This window comes from Squalius cephalus (genome assembly GCF_949319135.1).
Source record: "Squalius cephalus genome assembly, chromosome: 5".
Lineage (NCBI taxonomy): Eukaryota > Metazoa > Chordata > Actinopteri > Cypriniformes > Leuciscidae > Squalius > Squalius cephalus.
The window spans coordinates 40,877,307-40,901,468 of record NC_137126.1 but is presented as its reverse complement, the minus strand read 5'-3'; the positions used below and the strand labels follow the sequence as shown (position 1 = coordinate 40,901,468).

The 24,162-nt window shown below is 40.0% G+C and overlaps 1 protein-coding gene across 20 annotated transcripts in view; it reads left to right on the top strand.

Annotated features, from left to right (window-relative positions):
* fbrsl1 (fibrosin-like 1) overlaps positions 1-24,162 on the top strand; it is a 315,258-nt gene that overhangs the window by 272,140 nt on the left and 18,956 nt on the right. For all 20 annotated transcript variants that reach the window (XM_079871214.1, XM_079871211.1, XM_079871218.1 and 17 more), the window contains one exon: positions 5,034-5,082. In XM_079871214.1, the coding sequence (XP_079727340.1) occupies positions 5,034-5,082 (49 nt within the window). The remainder of the gene's footprint in view (positions 1-5,033; positions 5,083-24,162) is intronic.

The following is a 24,162-nucleotide window of genomic DNA, read 5'->3' as shown; positions in this document are numbered from 1 at the left end:
GCCTGTGATCTCACTCTGCCCTTCACTCACCGGATAGCTTTCTAATTTGTATTTCGCACCAACCTGCTGCTATGTTAACAACCTGTGAGTGCTCAAAAGCAGGGAAAAAATGATTAAAAAAAGAAAGATAGAAAAATGTGTGAATGAAATGGAAAGATTAAATTATAGCGAGAAAGATGTAAAAAAAGGAGGATTCTGGATAAGGAAGATTACTACAGAAAGATAAATGAAGAGAGATCAGAGCGAGGATGCAGGCGTTTTAGAAATGCAAACCACAGGAGCTGTGCTGTGATTCCGCTGCAGGTTCTCGTCGTGTTGTTGCCAAGCGAGAGTTCAGCGGAGGAATCGTTCCACACCCTCGGCCAATCGCGGCTGACGTGGAATGTGGCGCTCGCGGCGAGCAGCACAGACTTGTGGGTAGGACTGCATTTTGCACGGTCACCCAGTGGAATACATTATCATCTTAATGATGCTTTAGGTGCAGATGCATGTCTAATGCGCTGGTGTGGGAGTTTGTGTGTGTGTGTGTGTGTGTGTGTGTCACTCTCCTGTGGAGTGGAGAGGGCAGAGAGCTGTAATCACTCTCTCACACACACACCTGTTCTGACTGGAGGCGGTCTGCGCTGCGGCTGATAGGATGAGAGCGCAGGGGGAGAGATGTAGCAGAGCTCATGATAAACGAGTATGTAGGAGGTCATTAAGCAGAGCAGCGAGAGGAGGAGAGAGAGAGAGAGAGGGAGGGAGGGAAATGGGAGAGAGAAGGACAAACACAGAGAAGATAATTAATTTGGAGTTTCATTAGCAGGAACCTGTATGCCTGAATGACTGCATTGGTGCATCGGCTGGTTAAACGCACATGATCACGCAATCCTGGGGAACTTGCTTAATATTTAACAACTAATAATTATATATATATATAGAGAGAGAGAGAGAGAGAGAGTGAGAGATAGAGAGAAAGCGGGGGGAATATTCCATCCCCCACAACGTCAGAGACAAAGTTGATACTTAAATTAAATATAATTGAGAAGCTTGTGAACAATAAAAGCACACAAACACCTACATAATACATAGTATAACAGACATCCACAGTATCTTATCGACAATCGGGTACCACATCAGCACACACATTTCAAACTCAACAAATAGTTGTGGTAGGTAGTTGTGGCTCTTGCAGGTTTTTAAGAGGGTGATGACTGAGATGTTATCAGCCCTTTGCTGTCCTTCTTCAACATGATGTTACATAAACAGTTAGAAAATAGAAGCCTGTAAGGTTCTGGAAAACATCCTGCCATCAAGAGAGAGAGAGAGACTGAAGCAAGAAGATGGGTGAGGAATGATTACTGATGGTAGAGAGAAAGAATAAGGAGGAGTTTGGAGAGACAATGATAAATCCCAGGCATGATCCACATGCTAAAACCTGTGTTTGTTGTAGAGGTCATCTGGTTGTTGTCAGGTTAATCAGAGGACTCTGTGGCAGCTCTCTTCAGGCCAGGCTGACCCTCTTTTTCTCTTCCTCTCTGATAATTGATGCCATCTGGCCCGCCTGCCTGCCCCTGGCAGCATGACATCACGTCAGTGCCATAGCTTCCTCTGAAGCCTCCAGTGGCTCCGCTGTGCCACCCTCTCCTGGCACTGAACGCATGGGGTGTCGGAGATGAACGGAGGGGCGTGGGGTGGGCGGAACAGAGGACGAAACCGATCAGTTGTCTTATTATTTTGTTGGTTCTATCATGTATTTCAGTGGAATTTATACAGTATTGAATTTTGGTTATGTTCATCGAGTTTGAGGTGGACTTATTCAATTCTATTTATTTAACCTCTAGAAACTAGCCGTATAATTATACTAATACCATGGTGTCTTTTGAATTACACTACCGTTCAAATTATTTACGTTTTTCTTTTGTTTTTTTCACAGGGACAAATTCAATTGATCCAAAGTGATAATATTGAATGGTCTATTCATCGAAGAATACTGAAAAATTATCATGGTTTCCACAAAAATGTTAAGCAGCACAACTGTTTTTAACAGTTGAAGAAATGTTTCTTGCGCTACAAATTAGCATATTAGAATGATTTCTGTGGCTGAAGAAAGGACTAATGATGCTGAAAAGTCAGCTTTGCCATCACAGGAAGACATTGCATTTTAAAATATATTCAAATAGAGAACAGAATTTCAAATTGTAATATTTCACAAAATTACTGTATTATTGGTCAAATAAATGCCACCAAGTATAAGAGTATTCTTTAAAAAACATTTAAAAAATCGTACGAACCCCAATCCCATCGAATTCTATTTGATAGGAATTCCATGTTGATCCCATGGTAATGTTTTTTTTTACAGTAACATCTGATTATTGATGAAATGTGACATTTTTTTTGTGCATATTTCACCTTTTGCACCTGCATATTGATTTTGATTACTAGTTTGGGTTGCTGGGTTGTTTCAACCCATGGTTGGGTGAAATATTGACAAACCCAAACATTGGTTTAATTTTTTTAATACAATTTTTAAATCCAATGATTGGGTTTGTCCATAAAGCATTTTTAGAGTGGTGTGGAAGATGTAAAAATATTCCATATATTCTCAATTACTGAGGTCATAAAAACTGCATGCGTTTTTCAAAAGAATTGATGTTTAAATGCTGTCTATAGTTCTAGATGGGAGTATAGCATGTCACACCACAGAATATATCTTCCCAAAGGTGTTTTTTTTTATGTAGACTGCTTTCATTGGCTTGTTGTGGAGCATTAGATGAAGCTGTATAAAATATTTGTGTTTGGTGTAGCCTGAACTCTGACTGTTGTGATTGTTTTATTTTTACGGCTTAGCACCCTTTTGCTGGAATTAAACCGACCTCACCTCCCTGTCTTCCCTTTCCTGTTCCTTCTTCCAGTGGCACTTTACAGCTGTAGGCAGCATGTCTCAACACATGACCATGACCCTTTTATTTGTCTAACTCCCTCCCTACCTCCTCCTCTGGCTGTTTTCCTCTGTGGCTCCTGTGAGAGTCGGGTCGTGGTCCAGAGGAGGTGCATCATTGCCTGTAGTTAATGAGTGCAATGGGAGAAGTCAACTGAGGGCTGTTTTGGTATCTCAGAGTCCCAGGTCTGGCCTCTCTACCTCCAGATCCAGTAACGCACGTCCTCTCGGGTCAGGCCTCCTGCGGCCCCGCCAGCGCTGTTTGGCTCCCAGCAATGTGGCTTCAATTTCCTCCATTTTGAAATGGTTATAGCCCCTCTGCTTCCTTCAGTGGGCAGGGACTTTGCTTTTTTTTTTTTTTCTCTCTCCCGCTCTCTGTCCTTTCTCTTTTCCTGCTCATTTTGATCGCTCTGTCCTTTAATCACCGCTCGGGCCCCCTGCGTCGTAAGAGTGCAAAGAATTTGTTATGGGTGATCTCTGACCTCTGGCCTGTAGGGACACGGTTTAAAGGCTGCTCGGTAGAACAGCTCACTGGCAAAAAATACAAACAGTGAAATGCAGCCGCCATTATTATTTTTGTTACGCTCTGGCAGTTCCTTTCTTGCTTCAAGCTCTCAAAAAAATACCTTTCATAGACGGATCATTGTATTGAAAGTTTCTTTTCAACATTAAAGACATGAGCCGAACGAACGTTAACGGCAGTCTTTGCCCAAACCCGAGGCTAATACATATGCTACGGGCCCAGTTCCATCTGAACCTCTTTTCTTTCATGTAATCCTACGGGGGTGTGAGCTAAAGTGTTCCAGCTCTCAGACACAGAGAGCTTGTGTAGTGAAAAATCCCGCTTGCTGAAAAATTAGTCCCCTGACGTAGTGAATTATGGGGCTGAAATAGAGCTCTTTATTAATGTAGTCCAGGATTCACGTCAGCGGAGGTCTCAGAAATTATGCCACGCCGTGGGTCTGGTCTCACAGGAGGTTTTGCATATTAGACTGAGTACACATAATAAAAACACGTTATTAATGGAGCTAGAAACTTGGCTTACACAAGGTTCAAATAGACAAACTGTGGTCCATTTTCATCAAAACATGCTGCAGAATTTGAAAATACTAGGCCTATGTGTCCACAGTATATTGTTTATAAAAATGAGCCATAGTGACATTTTCAAATTAAGCATTTCTACATCAATGCTGTTTTCTTCTCGCTCAACTTAATGCAAATAGGAAGTGAAATGGTGTGGCAACTGCCATAGGAGTGCAGATCATGATTCACCAGCGGATATAGTTATAACAGAGTAGGAACGCTCCTACAAAACAACAGCGCAGTGACCCATGACCTCCTGTGTGAATAGAGCCTCAGAAACATGTCCAACACACAACCCACTAGCTAGTTGTTTTTCAAAATATGTATTTTTGCACATTCCTTGAACTCCTATCTCTTTTATGGTCTCTTTTACATTGTTTTGCATTTGACTCTACTGTAATATATGTATCTCAGAAGAAAAGGTACAAAAGCTGTCACTAGTGCTCTATTCTAAGAAAAAGTTGGAATGTGTGTGCTGGCATTCTTTACCACCCCTGTGTATAGTGTGTGAAGAATTTAAGAGTTCCTTCTTCGTTAAGAGCCCCATGTCCTGTCTGTCAATGACTGTGTGTTTTGGTAGGAGCATGGCATGTTTTCTTTTTCTTGCTGCTTGCCAGAAACTACACGTTCTGCTACATGGAGGGGAAGGAAAAGCACACTCATGTTTAGTCTACATAGCACTTAAGTCACTTTGTAGGGAAATTACTGTTTTCCTATTGTAGTCTGCGGGTAGGATTTGTGATGTCACCATCCATCAGTGATCTTTTGTTAAATCATTAAGAGCAGGGATGTGGAAAATAGTGCAAGATGGCTCCACCTAAACATTTGGACAGTGTTTACTGGATTTTACAGGATTTTTATGTCATTCCCCTCCTGTTTTTCTTTCCCCTCGTCTTTTGCTCTGTTGTTGGTAGCCATCTTTAGCGTGGCACAACAGTTGTTGCCATGTTGTTGCCTTTACACCCCCAAAAAAGGGGAGGAGAGCACTTGTTTAAAAATGGTCTAATTGTGTTTTACTTCTGTTTTTCAGGCATCTGATGTAGGATCAGAGAAGCTTTTCTCGCCTTCTGCACCTAAAGGTAAGAGCATGTTGTGGGTGCTATATAAATGTTTCTAATGTCATTTTCCTTGCATTGGATGTTCAAGACATGATTAAGCCTGATTTGACCTTTTACCCCATTCATAAACTGGTTTTGAAACAAAGAATACCTCAGGGTTGTCAATGAAACTTTCATTGTGCAAACTGCACTGTAGTAAAACTCACGCAACCAAATCCTTGTTTCACTTATTTTTCCATTCTAGGAAGGTCTGTTCTAGGCCACAGTTCAGATAGTCTAGGTTATTGGTGTTGAAGTTAATATTTTTCTCCCCAAACCTGACATCTATGCAATATGTTCCCACAGGCAACTCTAAGCTCACTTTCAGAGCCATGCATCATTCACAAGAGTAACGTTACTCTTGCCGGACTAGTGCTGTTCTGTTTTTCTCATTTTTTAAATTAATGTTAGAGGTGGAAGCTTTTTTGTCCTTGTGAGCCAAAGAGATAACCATCTTTTCAGGTTCCCCTCAAATGCTCAAATGTTAGGGTGCACACATGTACTGTAGATGTACATGGTGCTAAATGTGGTAGCAGTAAGTCCTGGGCTGTCAGACTCATCAGAAGCTTGGGTTGAGTGTGTTTGCATCTTTAGACCTCTATGACAGACAGCAAATCTCAGATGTCTTGTAATCCTGCTAAAAGCCTGTTTAAATCCTACGAGACTGTGAAATGGTGCTTATTTGTTTCCTTGTTTTCATTCATTTTCAAGTGGCTGCTGATAGAGTTTTGCTTCTAATGCGTTTTTGAGCTACTTTTAACTGTTTCCAGCAGTAGTTAAGGTTTAGCTGAGAGCAGTAGGAAGTCGCCCCTTGAAGTTTTTTTTAGTTGGTCCACATCCAGGTTTTGTAGGGGAACTAAGTTGTGAAACGAATTCTGTTTGTTGCACAGTGCGGAGGAGATGTCGAGTTTAATGCCACACTTCTGATGCCCTGCATGAGTCTTTTGGAGAGCTTTTGCCCCCCACTCTCTGAAAACGCAGAAAAGAGGAAGTGAGAGGAGACAAGTCGAGCTCAGAGGAAGAGTAGAACTTGTGACTACTGTCGGGTTCCATATTAAAGTCATTTTTATGCATGTCTCTGGATGACTTCCAGACATAACCATAGGAAAAGACTTGTGCAACAACTGACATGTTTAAAAGAAGATCAGAGCACATGGCTTGAGCACTTCAGATGTCAACAGAAGAGCTTGTTCTTGTTGTTGTTGATATAACAGGCTCCCTAATCTGTTATGGTTGATGGCGAGACAAACTGCATCTTCCTTAATATCCTGCTAATGTGTGTCAAGCACACACTCTTCCCAGGGATCACAGGGATGATGCAGAGAAAGCAGATTGGGATGGCATGGATTTTAAAAGAATGCAAAACCAAGAGTGGGAATATGTGGATTAAGTGATTTAGGACTGCAGGAAATAAATATTATCATACTAGCAATTTGATGCCCAGACTGTAGAGATTACAGATCTTTCAGGGATGCATAACCTTTGATGATAGTTCAATTTCTGACATCGTAATCTTTGATATCCATTAAGTTTCATTATATTTCCAGTGTGGATTTCTTAACTTTTAATGTTCTAGAAGTTGTATAATACTTTGAGTTCGGACTTCATATGCATCAAATTGCATTGCTGTTTATTGTTCAGTCTTCGTAACCTTTCATATCCAGTGGTATCACAGTAGTTCCAGTTTGGTCTTTTTTAGGTATCACCTGGAAAACTTTGTCTCTCTGTTCCAGAATTTCTGGGGCTGTATTACAGATACCTTAATTCTTCTTAATTCTTGACTGCAAGTAAAAGTTCTATTTCCTAAGTGAAATTAATTGAAATTGTGGTTGTTGTTGAGTTTATTTTTGAATTTCATGTATGTCACATGGCCTTAGCATCCAATAGCATCTGGCAATAGCATCCAAAGCACTTGGCAAGGAATGTATAGTATTATTACCCTTGTTCTCCTGTTGTCGTTTTTGAATGTGGGTTTGTCCAGACTTTGTTCCATGGAATGCACCATTCCTTCAGACTGTTATTCTAGATTTTGGGGGTATAGGAGCATATGTGTCCCATTACAGTACGTCCGCCGAGACCAATCTAAAGCTCGCTCAGCTCTGATCCCCAAATTGGTCTGCCCTGGAGAACTTCTGGCAGACTGATCACTCGCTTGGCTCACGTCTTGCGTTGGAGAATTGCATTACAGGGAAATACCTCAGCATGAATGTGGTGCTGCTTGCACAAATATGCATGTCTTTGTTTCTGTAAACAGCTTTCGTGCACGCTGGTGCTTGATTTGATTGATTTTGTGCCCTCAGTCAAGTACTGCGGTGACATACAAGTTTCGTATCAGCTTAACAGCTGTTTAGTTTTACTGTAATCTGTTCTTACATAATTACCACAATCGCTGTGCTTTTCGTAACTTTATAAGAGGCTTGCTCTCCATCTAGCAGTGCCAGGGTTTTCTTGCCCTGAATGAATGCATAGTGAATTCATGCTCATAACTTATATACTTATATTAGTTCATCGGTTCTATTGTTATAGCTACTGTTCGTAGAACTGTTTTAACGTTCATTCTGTCTAACGATTGATCATTCTTTCTATCATTAGTTCCATCATTCATTCTATCAATGTGGCGTTCTTTCTTTCCGGCTATCGCTCATGAGTTTGGTCTAGCTACAGTTTGTTCTGTCATTCTATCTACTGCTTTTACGATCTATCGTTCTATCTATCGTTCTCTCTGTCAATCATTCTATCACATATGAAATATAGCTCTGTTTTACATTTATTATTTACTCTATGTGTGGAGCTAGAGTACAGCTAATGCAGAGCTATATATGGTGATTGTTGGACCTAGAACCGTGTGCAGCTTCTGCCTGCAGCACAATGAGGTTAGAGGCTTTAAGCATAGTTGGGAGGGGGGTTGCTCTCTTTCTCTTCATTTTACCCATCAGTGAAGCGGTGACGCACCCATTTTGTGTGTGAGGTCTGTCAGGCAAACCCGGGGCATGCTGGGATAGCGAAGGAAGATTGTGGTGAAAAGCCATTTGTGAAGTGGATTTCTGGTTTGCTAATCCTGATTAATTTTGACCCGTTGTGCTCATTTTAAACAGCGTATTACTGTACGCGAGAAGCACCGCCAGCTTCGGGCCAAACTGAGAGCTTAGCGGCTTTGGAAGGCTTAACAGCAGATGGCATTTTAAGCCGGACTTAATAAATTGTTTCCATTAAACTTACCGGCCCACACATAGTGGATTAGGACTATAGAACAAAGAAAGAAAGAGAGTGAGAAAGCAACAAAAGAAGGGGGGTAACAGCCATTGCTACATCCTCACAATATCAAATTGATAACGCGCCAGTTTTCTCTGTTAATCCACCGTTGCAAAAATCTGTCTGCTCGCCAACACATGAAAACAAATTGACCCAACTAATTTATTATGAATAATATTTACAGTCCATACCGTTATCGTAACGTATGTAATTCCGGATTAAGAGCCATGTCTGGTCGTCACACGTTATACTCTGTTTTTCTTGATAGCATTTGGCTGAATCAATTCCGCAGAGGATGGGTGCTACTCCCCCCGCCCTGCCTCCCCTCCACCGTCCCCAGGGAGCCGCAGGGTCGTTCTCTAAGCACTCATTATATGCTACACGGCTCAGGGTCTCCGTGTCGAATCGCTAATCAAGCACTCTGTCTGCAGGCCCACGATTCAATAGCCGTTGAGTGGCCTTTGTTCCTACCCGCTATTTGCTGCATGTCAATAAAAGTCTGCTCCCTGCTCCGCCTCGGCGAATGAGCACCCCTTCGCACACGCCCTCCCCTCAGTCCTTCAGAATATAAAATGCACTCTCTTCTCTCCTCTCCTGCATGGGTGAAAAAACAGAGGGAGGGGAAAATGTGTGGAGGCCAGCAGAGGTCAAAGGATTTTGGGGGAAATGGTGGAGAATGAGAGTGTGTTTGTATGCGGCTCTTCTCCTCTACTGAGGTTAATGCTGATGTATTGCTAACCTTAGCTCTGCACTGTTTGTGGCCTCTTGCCCATTAAATAATGAATAGAAGTTGACCTCTTGACCAGCTAATCAGCTTTGCAGCTGTTGGATCGTGAAAGTGCAGAGATCGAGGAGTCACGGTCAGGGATGGACCAGCGTACGGACTTGGGATATTCCAAGATTAGCAGCTAATATTAAACCCACCGGTCATTGCGGAGGTTAATGTTGCATGTACAGGTGGAATTGGATTTGTATGTGTTTGATAAAGCCTGTCCAGCTGTTATCGTGTGTAAATGTTCCACTGCTGTTTTGTCCGAGCTCTTTTTGTGGTGTGGCTAGTCATTTAGCCAAGCTTGTCATTTGATATTAATAAACATAGAATGCTGTTGTCCTTTGTTTGGGTGATTGTTAATGCTTGTTTTCTGTTCTCCGCCTTTTTGGCTCTTGGTTTACACATATATTGCCATTAATTCAAAGTCTGGTCCATATTGCAACTTATTCTGGCTAGTTAGACAGGAAGAGATCCAACTGTCTGACCAATTAGTAAAGCATGTAAATTACTTTGAAGGAACACCCACTCTATGAAGCTTTTTGTATATACAGTATATTAAATTTAATTGTTTGACAAGGAAAATTTCTCTCAGAGTCAGAGTGCTTCATAAATGTCGTTTGGTCCCACTTGTCTCTGAAACAGAACTGCAACTTCAGCTGAAATGGAAGAATGGCATTCATATCTCTTTATTATTTCCAACTTTCATTATTTCTCCCCAACATCTCAGAACATATGACCATTTGTTTTGGTAGCTTGCTTGTATGTGTGCGTGTTTTCCTTTCATTTCTGGAAAGCGAGTGTTATGAATGTTCCTCTTTATTGATAGCGCTAACCCTGTTTGTGTAGTTCTGCCTGTCAGGAAGATGAAAATAAATAGCAGGAGCGTGGAGAAGATAAAACATGTGTTTAATTATTAATTGAGCCATTACTGACAGAGATTGCCTTTTTGATAAAAGGCAGGAAGCTGCTTCAGGGGTAGAAAAAGCAATTACTAAAGCTATCTTCCTCTTCCTCTCCGCCCGTCGTTTTGCTCTGTGCAAACAGAAAAACATACCCTGTCGACCAACCTATTCCATAAATTATTTTAATTTCCTTTCAATATTTATGATGTTTTAAATTATGATTCTGTTGTCATGTTCTATTTATGGAGAGGCACTGAGCCATGCTATACTACGGTGGCTGTAACTATGAGTTGCTTTTCTTAACGCGTTTCAGAAAATATTACATTTCGACATGTTCGTTTCCCTTTTCATTTCATTCCAATTTATTCGAATGATCGCACATGGTGTATTGATTTTGTTGACGTCTGGCCATTTGCTGAAATGCTATCGGTTGCTGTGCATTTAAGCTGCATGGGGTATTGATATTGCTGTAGCTTTCATTTGCAGAGAATCGTTGGACAGTTTCTAAACCAATAATTTCTGAGACATAACTTAACCTTTCAAATACAAATATTACTAACTTGATTTTGCGGAAAGTGAACAGTGTCCAGAGGTTTCACTAGTGTGCCTGTTAAAAAAACATCCTGGGCCATATATATATTTGGTTATTTGGGTATTATGCCCATCATAGTATTTGTTGTACTTCCTTTAATTTATACTTATTTAGATCATTAAATCATTTCATTGCAAGAATGAGAAACCCCATTGAGAATAACTGGTTAAACATCCAGCTGTATTATGGTAATGAGGCTTTTGAGGGAAAATATGTTCATGAAAATAATGCACATAAATCTTAACACAGATCTTAAGTGAACATATTTTCTCAAGATTTACAAATTGTCTTTTTACCCAAGTCATTAAATGGTACATTTGATGCTTGCAGGTTTACAGTAAGTGTCTTACACCTTTCAGTAAGCTTTCCCTGGGCTACCAGTCTAAGCCTGTTAAAACCATCCTTACCCTGTGCCATGGCCGCCCTGGGACCAGACGGGGATGGAGCAGCGCTCTTGAGATGATCTAGCAGCCCTACAGCGAGGAAAGCAGCTTGTAAAGTTGAGGTCAGGCCCTCTCAGGAGTCTGCCTGCATTTGTGCAGGGTAATTTTAGCACTCGTGGGCCAGCTAATGACCAGTTTCTTTCAAGAGTTGATTGCTGGAGCTCGTTTAACTATCCCCAGTGTGATCACTCCCGCTAGGGCTGGGATAACCATCAGTCTAGCTGCATTTTTTTAGCGAGAACGAGAATGCTTTTTATCAGGATGGCTAGAATAGGCAGTGAATATCAAATATGAACGCTTGGCTCTTTACCGCCCGTTTGAAGGAGATGCCAGGATGAGATTTTTAACATTTTGTTTCATTGTGTCCTGTGTTTGAAGTCAATGCTATTTGCAGAGGACGTTGTTATCCTCGCTCACAAAGCCAGATGGTTGTTGCTTGTGGCCAAACATGAATCTTGGATAATGTTCAGTCACTGGCAAAGACGAACTGCTAGACTGGATGGATATTGCAAACACGCTTGTAATGGATTCGACATTTCGGGAACCGGTTCAGAAGGATCTTATAAAGACCGGAATTCTGTGGCTGAGCACAGGAAGGAGGTTAAATGAACAGAATTCCATGACCAGGAACAATATGAAAGCTCTTCCATGCTTCTTGGAGTTCAAAGGACTTAGGCGCGCTTTAACGTGGTTGTGGTATGTCATGCTACAAAGTAGTATTCACGTTTTTATTGCTTTATTTGCTCTTTATCAATGCTATGCGTATTCCGTGTTTAAGATACGTCACGTCGCCATGGAAAGTACAAACACATGCTTCTGTGCGTTTAAGTTACTCCGCAGACGCATTATTCCATCTACATTCATCACACTGAAGTCTTGCAGCTCAGAGACGGTTTGTGAGGTTAAGCTAATTAGCCCTGAAATCAGCACATGGTAGAAAACCGCAGAGGGACGCTCTACAGCGAGAGACGTTGCGCAGAGATCTCGTATTTTGTTCAGACAGTCGTTAATCGTTTTGAGCTACGCTAAGGCGCAAATACCACTCTGTGTGAGGCTCTCATCGCTGAAAAGGGAAGGAAAGAAATTTTTTTAGAAATCCCAGTCTGTGTGGTCTTCTATTAATCAAACAGGCATCTTTTCCCCTTGCGCCGAGCACAGGATAGGCCTCTTAACAGCCTTCCTCTCCAGTGGCCCCATTCAGACCCAGAGTGGCTGTTATTTTAGCACCGCACTGGAGAGCAGCGAAAGAGTGGGACGCTGAACCCCGCTGATGTGTTGCCTTGCTGGGGAGAGACCGGATAAGAGGGTCCCAGGAGTGGATCTCGACTATGAAGAGCCATTTAGAGGTAGACCTTGCTGCCTCTCCTAGGTGTGAGGGGGCATGAAGAGCCACGATGGCAATAGATGTGGAAAAGATGAGCAGGTATCAAACAAGTCCTGCTTTTTGTGCGCTACAGCTAGTGGAGTTCATGTCAATTTTGTGATGTCATCTTAAAGTTTAAATTCTGAGAAACACACATATGACTTGCATATTGTTTTCTTATAGTTGTAGACATGACCTTTAATATATGAAGCATGTTAACCAGGGTTTGAATTAAATTGGCCAGAGGAAATTCAATTGGAATTTGAATCGGAAGGAAGAAGAATTTAAATACATCCAACAAGCAATTCATCCACCTATATGTATAGGCTATATTAAATAACCAAATTAGTTAAAAAAATACTGAATTTCAGCCTATTACATTCAAATTTGAATTGAAATTGTGTATCTTGATTTTTTTTTTTTTTTTTTTACCTCAATTCATGAATTTAATTGGAATCTTAAATTTAAATCTCAAATTAATTGTGAATGGTTCACAACCCTGATGGTTTCATGAACTCTGTTCAATTCACACATGCATGTTCCATGTTGGATTGGGCACCCTAATTTTTTTTTTTTATAAATCAGAGATATATCAGAGAAAAATACATTCAGCTCAGGTGTGAACCCCTGTAGGTTTGATAAGGGTGTGTTTTGGAGGTCTTCTGTTATGATTGCAAGTAAATTGAAAGCATGTCACAGAAGACAGTTTTGGTGAACATCTACATGGGCAGCTGTGGTGCTTTATTATTTACCCGAGGCTATGGATTTTCCTTTACTAACCGCCTGAATTTAAACCATGAGCAGTGAGAACATTAGAATGGCCCAAAGGTTCTTCAGCAAGAATGAACCACCTGGGTCTCCCTTTCAAACCAGCTTTAAAATGCTCCTCTTCTAGGAGGCTTTTAGCTGGCCTATTTGCACTCAAACACTTTTGTAGGAAACGTAGATAGACCTCTACTTGACAGGTTGCTGTGAGTATAGTCATGAACAGAAATCTTTGAAAAGCTACACCTCATGCATTAAACTTAAACATTAAGCAAGCCCTTATACTCATGTTCGCCTCTTTTAGTTGACGACCGTTTATTATGGGTGTTGTGTACCCAATGCTTCCAAGAAGATGGATTCTAGATGCATGCATTTGCTTTTAAGTGTAAACCTTGTAAATGTTCTGTTTTGTTTTGTTTTGTTATTAGAAAGAAACTGCACTCAAGGTCCTATATATATATATATATTAGTGCTGTCATAGTTAACTCGCAATTAATCACAAATTTTTATCTATTCTAAATGAAGCCTTGAGACGAAGAACCATATAAGTCCATATTTTCAGTTTGAATACTTTTTTTTTTATTTGGACTGTGAACATTATATTATATATTTTTATTTTACTTGATAGACAACAAAAGCTTCCCAATTCTATTGAGTTACGATTTTTCAGTGTCAATCTTAAAACTAAAAAGTAAGAACAGTGAACAGTGCATATTTTTTTCGGCGTACATGTTAATCAATGAGTTCATTCACATCGGGAGCAGGAGCAGCGTGTCACGGACCGGTGAGCGTCAAGCAGGAGTGTCGCGTGAGCAGCATTGAAGCGGGAGTTTCGGCGCCGAGTGTGTATGGCGTGCCATGTTGTTTTGTTTCCAGTCTAGCTATATTCAGTGTGGTGTTGTAGTTTTTATAATGTTATTAGTTGTTGCAACAGCATGTGAAAAAAAACAAAGTTTGCTAGGCCAAAAAGAACGTTAATCTCGCGATAAAATTTTTTACGTATATATATATATATATATATATATATATATATATATATATATATATATATATAAATAAAATATTCCATTACAAGCCACTCTGAATATTCCATTACAAGCCACTCTGAAGTGGCGCATTCCATGCCTGTTCTTTTGTTCTTATAGCCACTATGACCATAATAAGGCAGTATGTTATTTCTTTGTGTATGTGTGTGTGTAACAGGAAATTAAAGGAGACATGCATGTTTGAGCGGGTCCCCCTGAGCGGTGCTCGAGGTCAAGACAGAGGGCCTGTCTCCATTAGTTTTACTGGCACACCTCCAAAACCTTCCTTGCCCCTTCAGACTGCCTTTGTTACTTCCCTCCCCACTGTACTGCTTAATGTCTATACAGATGGGTTATAGCCTGGCCTCATACGGTTTAAACTTCAGAAAGCCTGGTCAGAGTATACACATTATTTAATGTGACGTAAACGAACAAGGTTGAAGTACAATAAGTCCAGCATGTCATACTGATGTGTGTGGAACTTTTCTGAATGTACTGTATATGTTGTCACAAACATCCAGTAAAAATGTATTAACTGCTGGATTTCAGATTCAGACTGATAACTTAAGTCTTTGGGGCTGATTTATTTATCAAAATAATGATTTCTATGTGAATCAGACTATATTGGTAGTGCTGTATTTCTTTTTTTTTTTTCATATATACACTTGCAAATGTCTGCAAAATGTTTGATCAACAACAATGTCTCCATAAATCTGCTTGCACTGCTTCTGTTTAGCTTTAAAAAACTGACAGCCACCGAATACCGCTCCCCATTGTGTTTAGTCCTGTTCTTGCATGATTTAAAGCCTAAACGTAGTGTGTGTTTGCTAACCTGATATTTCCCTGCAACCTTATCCCATGTCTTTATCCCAGTGTCAAACCCACCTGAGTCCCATTTGAGTTGACCCACAAGAGGGTCTCAGAGCTGTAATTTAGCCTGTGACTGCATGAAAGGACACGCTTGGCGATTGTAAACACTCAGATGTCGCCTCTTAAAACTGTTATACAGAAGTGATGCGTTTCTGAACAGGATTCTAGACCTCCTTCCTCCCAGATAATGGTGTTTCGGGCTTCTTTGGTTCGTTAAATTCAGAAGCTTTTTGTCAGATGCTAGCCCTCAGACTACCTGAAAAATAAGCCTTTAAGGATATAGATTGAAAGATAAGATTGTGGAGTGACAATGAATGTTTTGTTTGGGGTTATTTCCCCCTTCAGTAAAATGAGAAGAGTTTTTCCAGTGCCTTCTGCGGTTCTTACGGAAATATATCTTTTCACCTGTGATGCAATCTCAGTTTCATCCAGTGTGTTGTTCGGGTGTTACAATTTCTAAAGGCGTTCATAGAAATGGCAGAATAATATGTGCCCTGTATGGTCTTTAATGAGACGTAATGCCTCCTCAAGCATCTGTGAAAGATTTCAGTGAAAAGGAGCAATGTTTTTATGCTGAAAACGTCCAGGAATGGAGGTAAACAGTCCATACAATGAGATCTTTGAAATAGCCTCTTTTATCAGGGTCTGACTGTCACTTGACCCGTGTTCGTGTCATGTTCTTTCTTTAATACGTTTTTTCCATAAAGTCACACTATGAAAGATACAATCAGCTCTGTCTAAAGCCGATTATCCAGTTTAATTTGCCGTGAAGATGTCGAGATACTCTTCGCCTTGGTATGGCTGAATTATTTTATAATAAAGTCACAAGGCGAGTCATTAGGGAACAAAAAAAGATCATAAGCCATTTGAAAAACATGCATTTGGTCGTCCACATATGCCCCTTCTTGTGAGGTTTGTGTGCGGGCGTGCATGCTAACCAAGCAAAGCGGTTTCCGTCTAATGCTCATTTTTTTGACTGGAAGCGGTTAAGTGCAAAAGCACTTGAGGGAACATTATCCGAATGAAAATATTGACAATATGCCTTTACACCACCTTGCCACTATGGCCACAATGTCAAAACAAGTAGTCAGGTGTGACGGGTAGAAAAAGGCCTGTCAAACTGGGATTGTTCCTGAGAGTTCACCGTGGTAGGAAAGCCAGTTCCAGGTACATAAAAAGAGAGGGGCAAGAAAGCACAAGAGCTCTTTCAGACCCATGTTATGCTACTTGGGCCGTTGAATGATTCCCATTCATCCGTTTCCCCTTCCACTGAAAAGTAATCAGTTACTTGCTGAAAGATGATATGATATGCACCCAATGTCATACAGGTCTGAAGCAGGTTCATGCCTGATAGCATTGTTAGAGAACACCTTTATTTGTGCTCTCCCATGGCAAAATGCTCGCTACCCCAAATGGCTTTCAACCATGTTGTTTGGCCTGTTTTTTTTTCCTTTTCATTCGCTTTTCTCCTCCTGTTTCACCTCCTGCTTTTCTCTGCAGCCTGTAAATCAGGAGAAAAGCAGCTGGCAGTGCTAATAGAGGATGCTCTCCTGCAGGGTAACAAAGAGGTATTGTTAGGTTTGTAAGGGCATTATGCGGCTAAATAAAGCTGACATGCTGAGGTGGAATTATTGCCCATGCTGAGCCTGGCGCTGCCCCGTGAAGCGAGGCTGAGAGTCGGATGGAAGGAAACCAGAGCCGGAGAACCCGAGAGAGAATGGTTTGCCATTCCAGAATGTTCTATAATGACGGCTGTTCTTCTAGTCAGAGTCATCAGTTCTTGTGCTCTTCTCACAACTTGAATGATATCCCCTGTGATGAAAATCAAGTTTTGAATGTTGTTTATATGTATGTGTGGTGTTTTTAATATGCTTTCAGACAGACCATGTACAATATCATCAGTCAATACCATTGCTGAGTATTTTCTCCTTAAAACTGCAAACCACCACTCTCTCATACCGTCACAAACTTGTAACCAATCCTGTCAACGTGCGGGGCAGGCTTTTCATATCATTATTTCTAAGGATGCTGATTTTTTAGAAGGCAGCTGTCTGACTCTGAGATGGCGAACGGAAACATTGTTTGTGTAACATTAGCAACACATTATTAGCTGTTTGATTTTATTCAAATTCTGAATGGATTATATATAGTTTAGAAAGAACGCAAAGTTCTTTATAATCACTACTAAGACGTCACTCATCTCAGTTTGCGATCTCACAAAGTTCTGCTATAATCAGTGAAGTTGTCCACACTGCACAATGAATCTCTTATTTGTTATTTATCAAAATGACCTCTTCAGTTAATCTGTCAATCCCAATAACCTCAAAACGGCCAAAATCACTATCTAATAAATCACTTATCCAAACCCTGTAGTGAGGTTAATCTAATAAGAACCAAAGTCATGGTCTGACTTCTTCAGCTGAAAGACTTGATATTTGTCCATTTATGGGTGGTTCCAATATTTTGGCTTTTACTCCAAATGTCAAAGGCCGAGGAATCGAGATTTGTCTGTTGTATTGGCCTGCATACGACTGAGTCTCCGCTGATTCCAACACCCTTCTGAGCCGTAAGACGAATCTTTATTAGAGCAGACAGCCATTGTCTGCAGTCATCTAGATAATTGCAGCACTGGGTCCTCTTCTCTAATCAATCCAGACAGCTGCCGCCGTGCCTGCCGCGTTTGCCAACCGTGCAGCTCAAGCTAATTAATGAAATGATGAGCCGTTTGGGCACAACGTGGTACCACACAAACAATCTGGGACATTTGGAAATGCCCAGCCCACATCAGAGGCACAGATAGATTAGTGAAGAGCTTGTATTTTTATCGCCGTCGTAAAAATGAATGTTTCAGAAGTGCTGCATACTGTTAAGAGTAGGATTTTTTTCATCCAGTAATGAAAATTGTGGTGTTTCTTGCTCCCCTTCATGTTCTAAACCAGTATGACTTTCTTCCGCAGAGCAGAAAGGAGAAAATATGAAGACAGTGTTACATGCTCTCTTTCTGCTATAATGAACAAGGACTGACACTTTAAAAAGGGATGCAAAAGCAGTTCAGGTTGTTGTTCATTGATAATCTTCCTTAACAGTGAGTGTGTTTACATGCACCCTCATAATGCGATTATAATGGGATTTTGGCAATATTGCGATTAAACTTTACCTCATGTAAACACAATACTTCGATTAAACTAATGCGATTAAGCTCATAATCGTAGTAACCATAATCACATTAAACTATGTGGCATATGCCGATTTAAATCGCAATAAACAGGCATGTAAGCACATTCATCATGCGATGTTCATTACGGCGCCAAAAATATCCAGTATGTCCATTAAAATGCATTTTGAATTTGATGTGAGTAGATTAAAACAATGGCCGGTAACATGCATACTGTATTCCTATCCGAGTGTTGGTATAACCTTACTTAATTGTGAATAATCAGAATAATGAAAATTGCATGTAAACCGGAGTGAAGACCTCTGCTCGTGTCATGTAAACATCTTACTGCGATTAAGACCTTACTCTGAATATTAGAAATAATCGCATTATTTGTGCATGTGTAAACGTAGTCAGTTTGAATCATTAATTTAACTCAAAATTATTTAGTCACAAATCACTAGTTCTCCCATCACTGTGTTACGGAGAGCTAAGGGTGGTTGACAAGATTTTCAATAAATAACCGTTTTAAAGTTGTTTTTCACGCAAAGCTGTTGAATGGTTTCAGAAAAGCACGACTCATGTGGACTACTTTTATGGTGCCATTATGTCCTTTATGAAGCTTAAAAGTCCCTATTCATTACAACTGCATTGAAAATAGTGACCAGAACTGTCTTCGGAGTTTCTGATTTTGTGTTCATACAGGTTTAGAACAACATGAGAATAAATCATGACAGAATTTTCATAGTAAAGTTTCTATTAACAAAATGTCCTTTCTGATAACTATGCAACTCAGGCCCAGTAAAAAGAAGTAAATCATTTTGTTTCTTACGCATTTTCCCCCTCAGTCTTCGTTCTGTCCGTCAGTAATCACGCATGGCATGGAACAGGATGGCATATGCCGTCTGAGCCATATGGGCACAGTGTGAGTCTGTTCCCAGCATGGGGAAGCAGTGGTTCATGGAGGGCACGGAAAGCTTCCAGATCTCTGAAATGAACAGTAGGTGCTCACAGATTTTCTGTGTGGCTTCACCAGCCAACATGTTGCAGCTTAACACCCGGAACGCTCTGGTGCCGCCTTACCCTGTCCCGAACAGAGATGGAATTAGAGGACCAATGTCTTTGCACCAGCTGTCATTGGCCCTTAAAATGTCTTGAAACACACAGACTGTCTTTGCATTTCTGTTATCTATCTATATATATCTATTTATCTATCTATCTATCAATCTATATATATATAAATATATATATATATATACACACACACCATTAAACAGAAATACCATTTGAAATCAGGCATCAAACTATTTTAATATATACTGTAGACATTTTTTTTTGTATTAAAACCCATTGAATACTAAAAATAAATAATAAAATGCCTTAATTTATTTGAATGCCTTAATTTAAAATTAATTGATCACATTTTGACAGCCGTGAGACAATATTCCGGTTTATAATCAACATCTCTGAAGCCAAAATCTCTTTCATCAGCTAGAGGAACCCACCCAGTTGTGATTTAGATGTTTTGGCATTCTCTGTTCTTTGTTGGCACAATGAAATGCAGATCCCAGTGGATTTGACTGGTAAAGAGGAGAGAATTTCCTGTCTGGATGCAGCTAATCTGTGAAAAGATGACAGCTCTCCATGCAGCACCTGCTCGCAAGATAAATTCTTGTCTTATTCTGTTTGTTGACTTCATCAGCTGGAGGCAGCTTTTAGTTTGTTACTTGTGGTTTTATATCTGTCTTTGTGCGTGAGTATTAATGTTTGTTGTTTGGCACACAGTGATGATGGAGAGATATACCACAGGGTTTGCAAGGGAAATGAGCTCAGAATGTGTAGCGTTAGGCTTGAGTTCTCGCAGCAGAAGGCAGTGCGGTGTGTGAGTATTTGCAATAAGCATCATTGGCCTCTGGTCATTTGGGAGAATTTGCATCCCCTGCTGCCTTATCTTAAGACCCTGTTTGCATATGAGCTGTTTTTATTACATATAAAACAGAGACAGACTAAGACGTAAATCCATAATCTCCCATTTGCATGTGCAACAGGAGACGGTTGAGAATATTGTTGTAAAGGGTGGGGGTAGGGGGGTGGGGGGCTTAATAGTCTGGAAATAGACACAGGCTGCATCCCAAATCATAGTATGCAACATTAGGATTAGTGTGTCCTGATAATGTCTTGATGCTTTGTATTTTAAAAGTATGCAACCATGAATTCTTATTGTGCTAAAATTAACCACAATCCCTCAAGCTGCAGAAGAGAGTTTATTTTCAGTGTCTGTCACTTTGTCTGTCTATCTATCTTTCTTCTGTCATTCTATCTATCTATCTATCTATCTATCTATCTATCTATCTATCTATCTATCTATCTATCTATCTATCTATCGTTCTATCTATCATTCTATCTGTTGTTCTATCATTCTATCTTCCGGTCTGTTTATTTATCTGGTGTTCTATTGTCCTCTCTTCATAAGACCTATAAACCTTGAAAAAGATTGTTCAGAACTTTCAAACAAGGCTTTGTCTAGCCGAGATACAAATTTTACTTTTTTAGTTAAATATTTGTTTAAATTTTGATTTATTTTCATTCTTCTTCCCTACACTGCAAAAAAATAATCTTTAGAAAAACATGTCTCATCAAGTTTATGGACATTTCCTTCGATCCTAAAACACAATGCAATACAATGGGTCATTCAAAATATGGGGAACACACCTGTGGAAAAAAACAATACGGAACACAGTACATTGTGCCATATTTTATCGTGACGTTTTGATTATTTTATTTATACTGTGACGTTTTTTAGAGTGTACATTCAAATTCAAATTGGATCCTATTTGCTACCTCATATACTTACAAGCACTTGACAATATAGATTATAGAATAAATTATCAAATACATTTTTTACTTTATTTCTTACTTTAAGTATTTACTTGCTATTAGCTACTCAAGTGCTTACTATATGTAGATTAGAAAAGTGATTGTAAGACTCTTTTTCAGAAACTGAAAAGAATTTCCTCTGGTAGCTAAAGCCATCTGTCTGCACTTTCATCATGTCGGTGTGTGTGTGTAATGGGGAGAGTACGGCAGCTCTCCAGATGTTCTAAGACGGCTGTTTGAGCCTGAAATGAGTTCAAAGGTCAAGGATATCTTAGTGGAACAGCTGTGGGGCGATGCTGGGGTCACCCTGCTTCTGCTAGAACCCATCCGTCATGAGAACACACACCCCTACTAACACCGTGGTGGTTCCTACCGCAGTAGGCACGTGTTGAGCCCAGAGTCCCTTGAGGGATCGTACCATGAGAGAAGCAGCAGGGGGAGAGGATAGATCAATAGTCTGCTGAAGTGTCATCTGGTGAACAGGGATGCCAACACATCCCAAGGGAGTGTCACTCTCTCCTCAGAATGCGACCTCTGACCTCTACAAATCTGTGGGTGTTCCTGAGGGCGCTCTTGTCTGTGTGTCTAATCGCTCTACTGTGATTTCACTCAGTCTTAAGGGTCTGTGTTGTTGCCTGTTTTATTTTACAGATTGAAAACGCTGTTCTGTTCGAGGCTTGAGAGAACTGTATGGCATAAAATGGCATGGCAAGAATTTGAGTGCTTGTTAAATCATTTAAATTGTTATATTTGAACAAACTCCTAACCCTATTTATTATTATTATATTATAGTTTATTATATTTATTATTATATTATATTATTATATTATATTATATTATATTATATTTTGTTTTGTTTTATATTTGTGTTGCTGCACTGTGCTATTATAGTGTATATGATTTTTTTTTTTTTTTACAAAATATATAGTTATTATTGTTATTATTATTAATTTATAACATTTATTTATTTATATATATATACTCATTTACTTATGTTATTTATTCATTTTTCTGTACCATTTGTGCTATGGACATGAATGATCAAACACTTGTTAGATATAAATGTACTTTTCATGATATAAAATTACTTTTCTTACTATTCTTAGCTATCCGAATGCCATTTTTTGCCCGGTGGAGGATAAAATGGGTGAAATGGCTAGTAAGTAAATGGCTAGTAACCACCTAGCAGCTCCCTAGATATGCCAATACACTAAAACTACTCAGAACACCTAGCATAATCCAATAATCCAAGCCCATAGCATCATCCTGGCAAAGTTTGCATGGGTAAACTGTAAAAATCTACTCCACTTACACTGAAGTTGGTGTGTTGTATGGTTTTGTTGTTAGCGGGCACACTCACAACACTGACCTTGGTGTTAGATAATGAGGTCTTGTTTGTCTCAGGGAAATATTTCTGCCCTGAGGCCTGTCAGTTGTCAAAAACAAAAGTTAAAAGAGTTACAAGTTTATTTGGCACCGTCTCCTCATTAAAAGAATCCTAAGGAAGAATTTCAGGGCCAACAGTCACAATATGGAATGTATTGAGAAAATTGAAAGCCATACATCTTTAATGTGGCAACTTGCCCTATCCATATTCTGATGTGTCTACAGTGAGGTTGACATATTAACAATTTACCACAACCAAAAATTGACAAGAATTTCACAGGTGACACGCACAGCCACTGCCAGAAGCATGACATCACACTGGCTCGTTTCGAATGACATTGTGTCATATTTTCTGCGAAATGATTACGGCCACATTCTAGACTGGGAAGAAGCTTCTTCATTACATACAGCAGGCATCCAGAGACATTCACAGGGCACTTTTTTAATGAGAAAGAAGCCAAGCTTGTATGTCTTGTCCTGCCTGCTGGCTGCCATTATGACCCATTAGAATCATCATTAAGAGAAAGCGCAGTGCCCATTGTGCCTAAAGTGCCACGGACTGCTAGCTGAGGAGCCTGACTACCACTGTCCGCTTTCACTGTATGAACGTGCCTCCGAGACTGGTTTCCAAGGCAACGTCACTGACGGGCAACTTATTTCTTCTCTGCTTTGAAGGAAAAGGCAGCAAGACAAGGTTATCCATGAGTGCATCTGTTTAGACCTTTCCAAGCGATTGGGTAGAAGTTCTCCCTTTGCGCTAATCTTGTACGAGGCTCTGCCCTACAAATCCTAACCGCTGCCGTTCCCAAAAAACCTTCAAAAGCCATCCCAAAGCTGCAAAAAAGGACAAGCTCCACCACCTACACACTTAAAAGGACAATTTTCCTTCTAAGAACATGTTCTGTTTGTAGACTTGGGCTCATTTATGAAGTGCGTCACATTCGGCAGGGGAGAAATATGTCAAGAACTCGAGCTGGCGTTTTTATCCTTCAATTATTGGTGGCCATTAATGATTAAGTGGTATGTTAATACAGCTCAGATATTCCATTAGGAGCGCCGGTCTGAGGTTTTAATGGCCTGGGAGAGAGTATGTGTGCTGCAAGCTTTCAGAGTCTTTGTTTGAGGTTGCACTAAGCTGTTATGAGTGAGGACTGCATTAAATGGGCTAATTAGTGGCCTTGGGAAGATATTGTCTTAAATTACTCTCTACCCCTCCATCTTTCCTTTCTGTGTTCTTTTCTAGCACTGTTGCCAGTAAAATAGACATATGTGATTGTTGAAACAGGTGTTTGCTCTAGGAATGCACCGACATCTAGATTCTGGTCAATAAGCCATCACTTTCTTCAGTGTTGAGATCAATACGCAATAATTGGCTTATATTCAAATTCTATAATATTTTGTGTAAAACATTTATTCAGATTAGTGATGGCTGATATGCATTTATAAATATTATATTTATATGTGTATGTACACTAGCTGTTGTATTGAATTTGGATATTTCTAGATGATTTTATGGTGAACCTTCCTTTTCTAACCCCTTGATTATTTTGCTTTATTTTGACGGTCCCTTTAACACATTCTGTTGACTATAAGTAACGTTGCACCTACATGTCAACTAACTCTCACTAGAGTGTTAGTGGAGTATAAGTAGACTGGTTGGG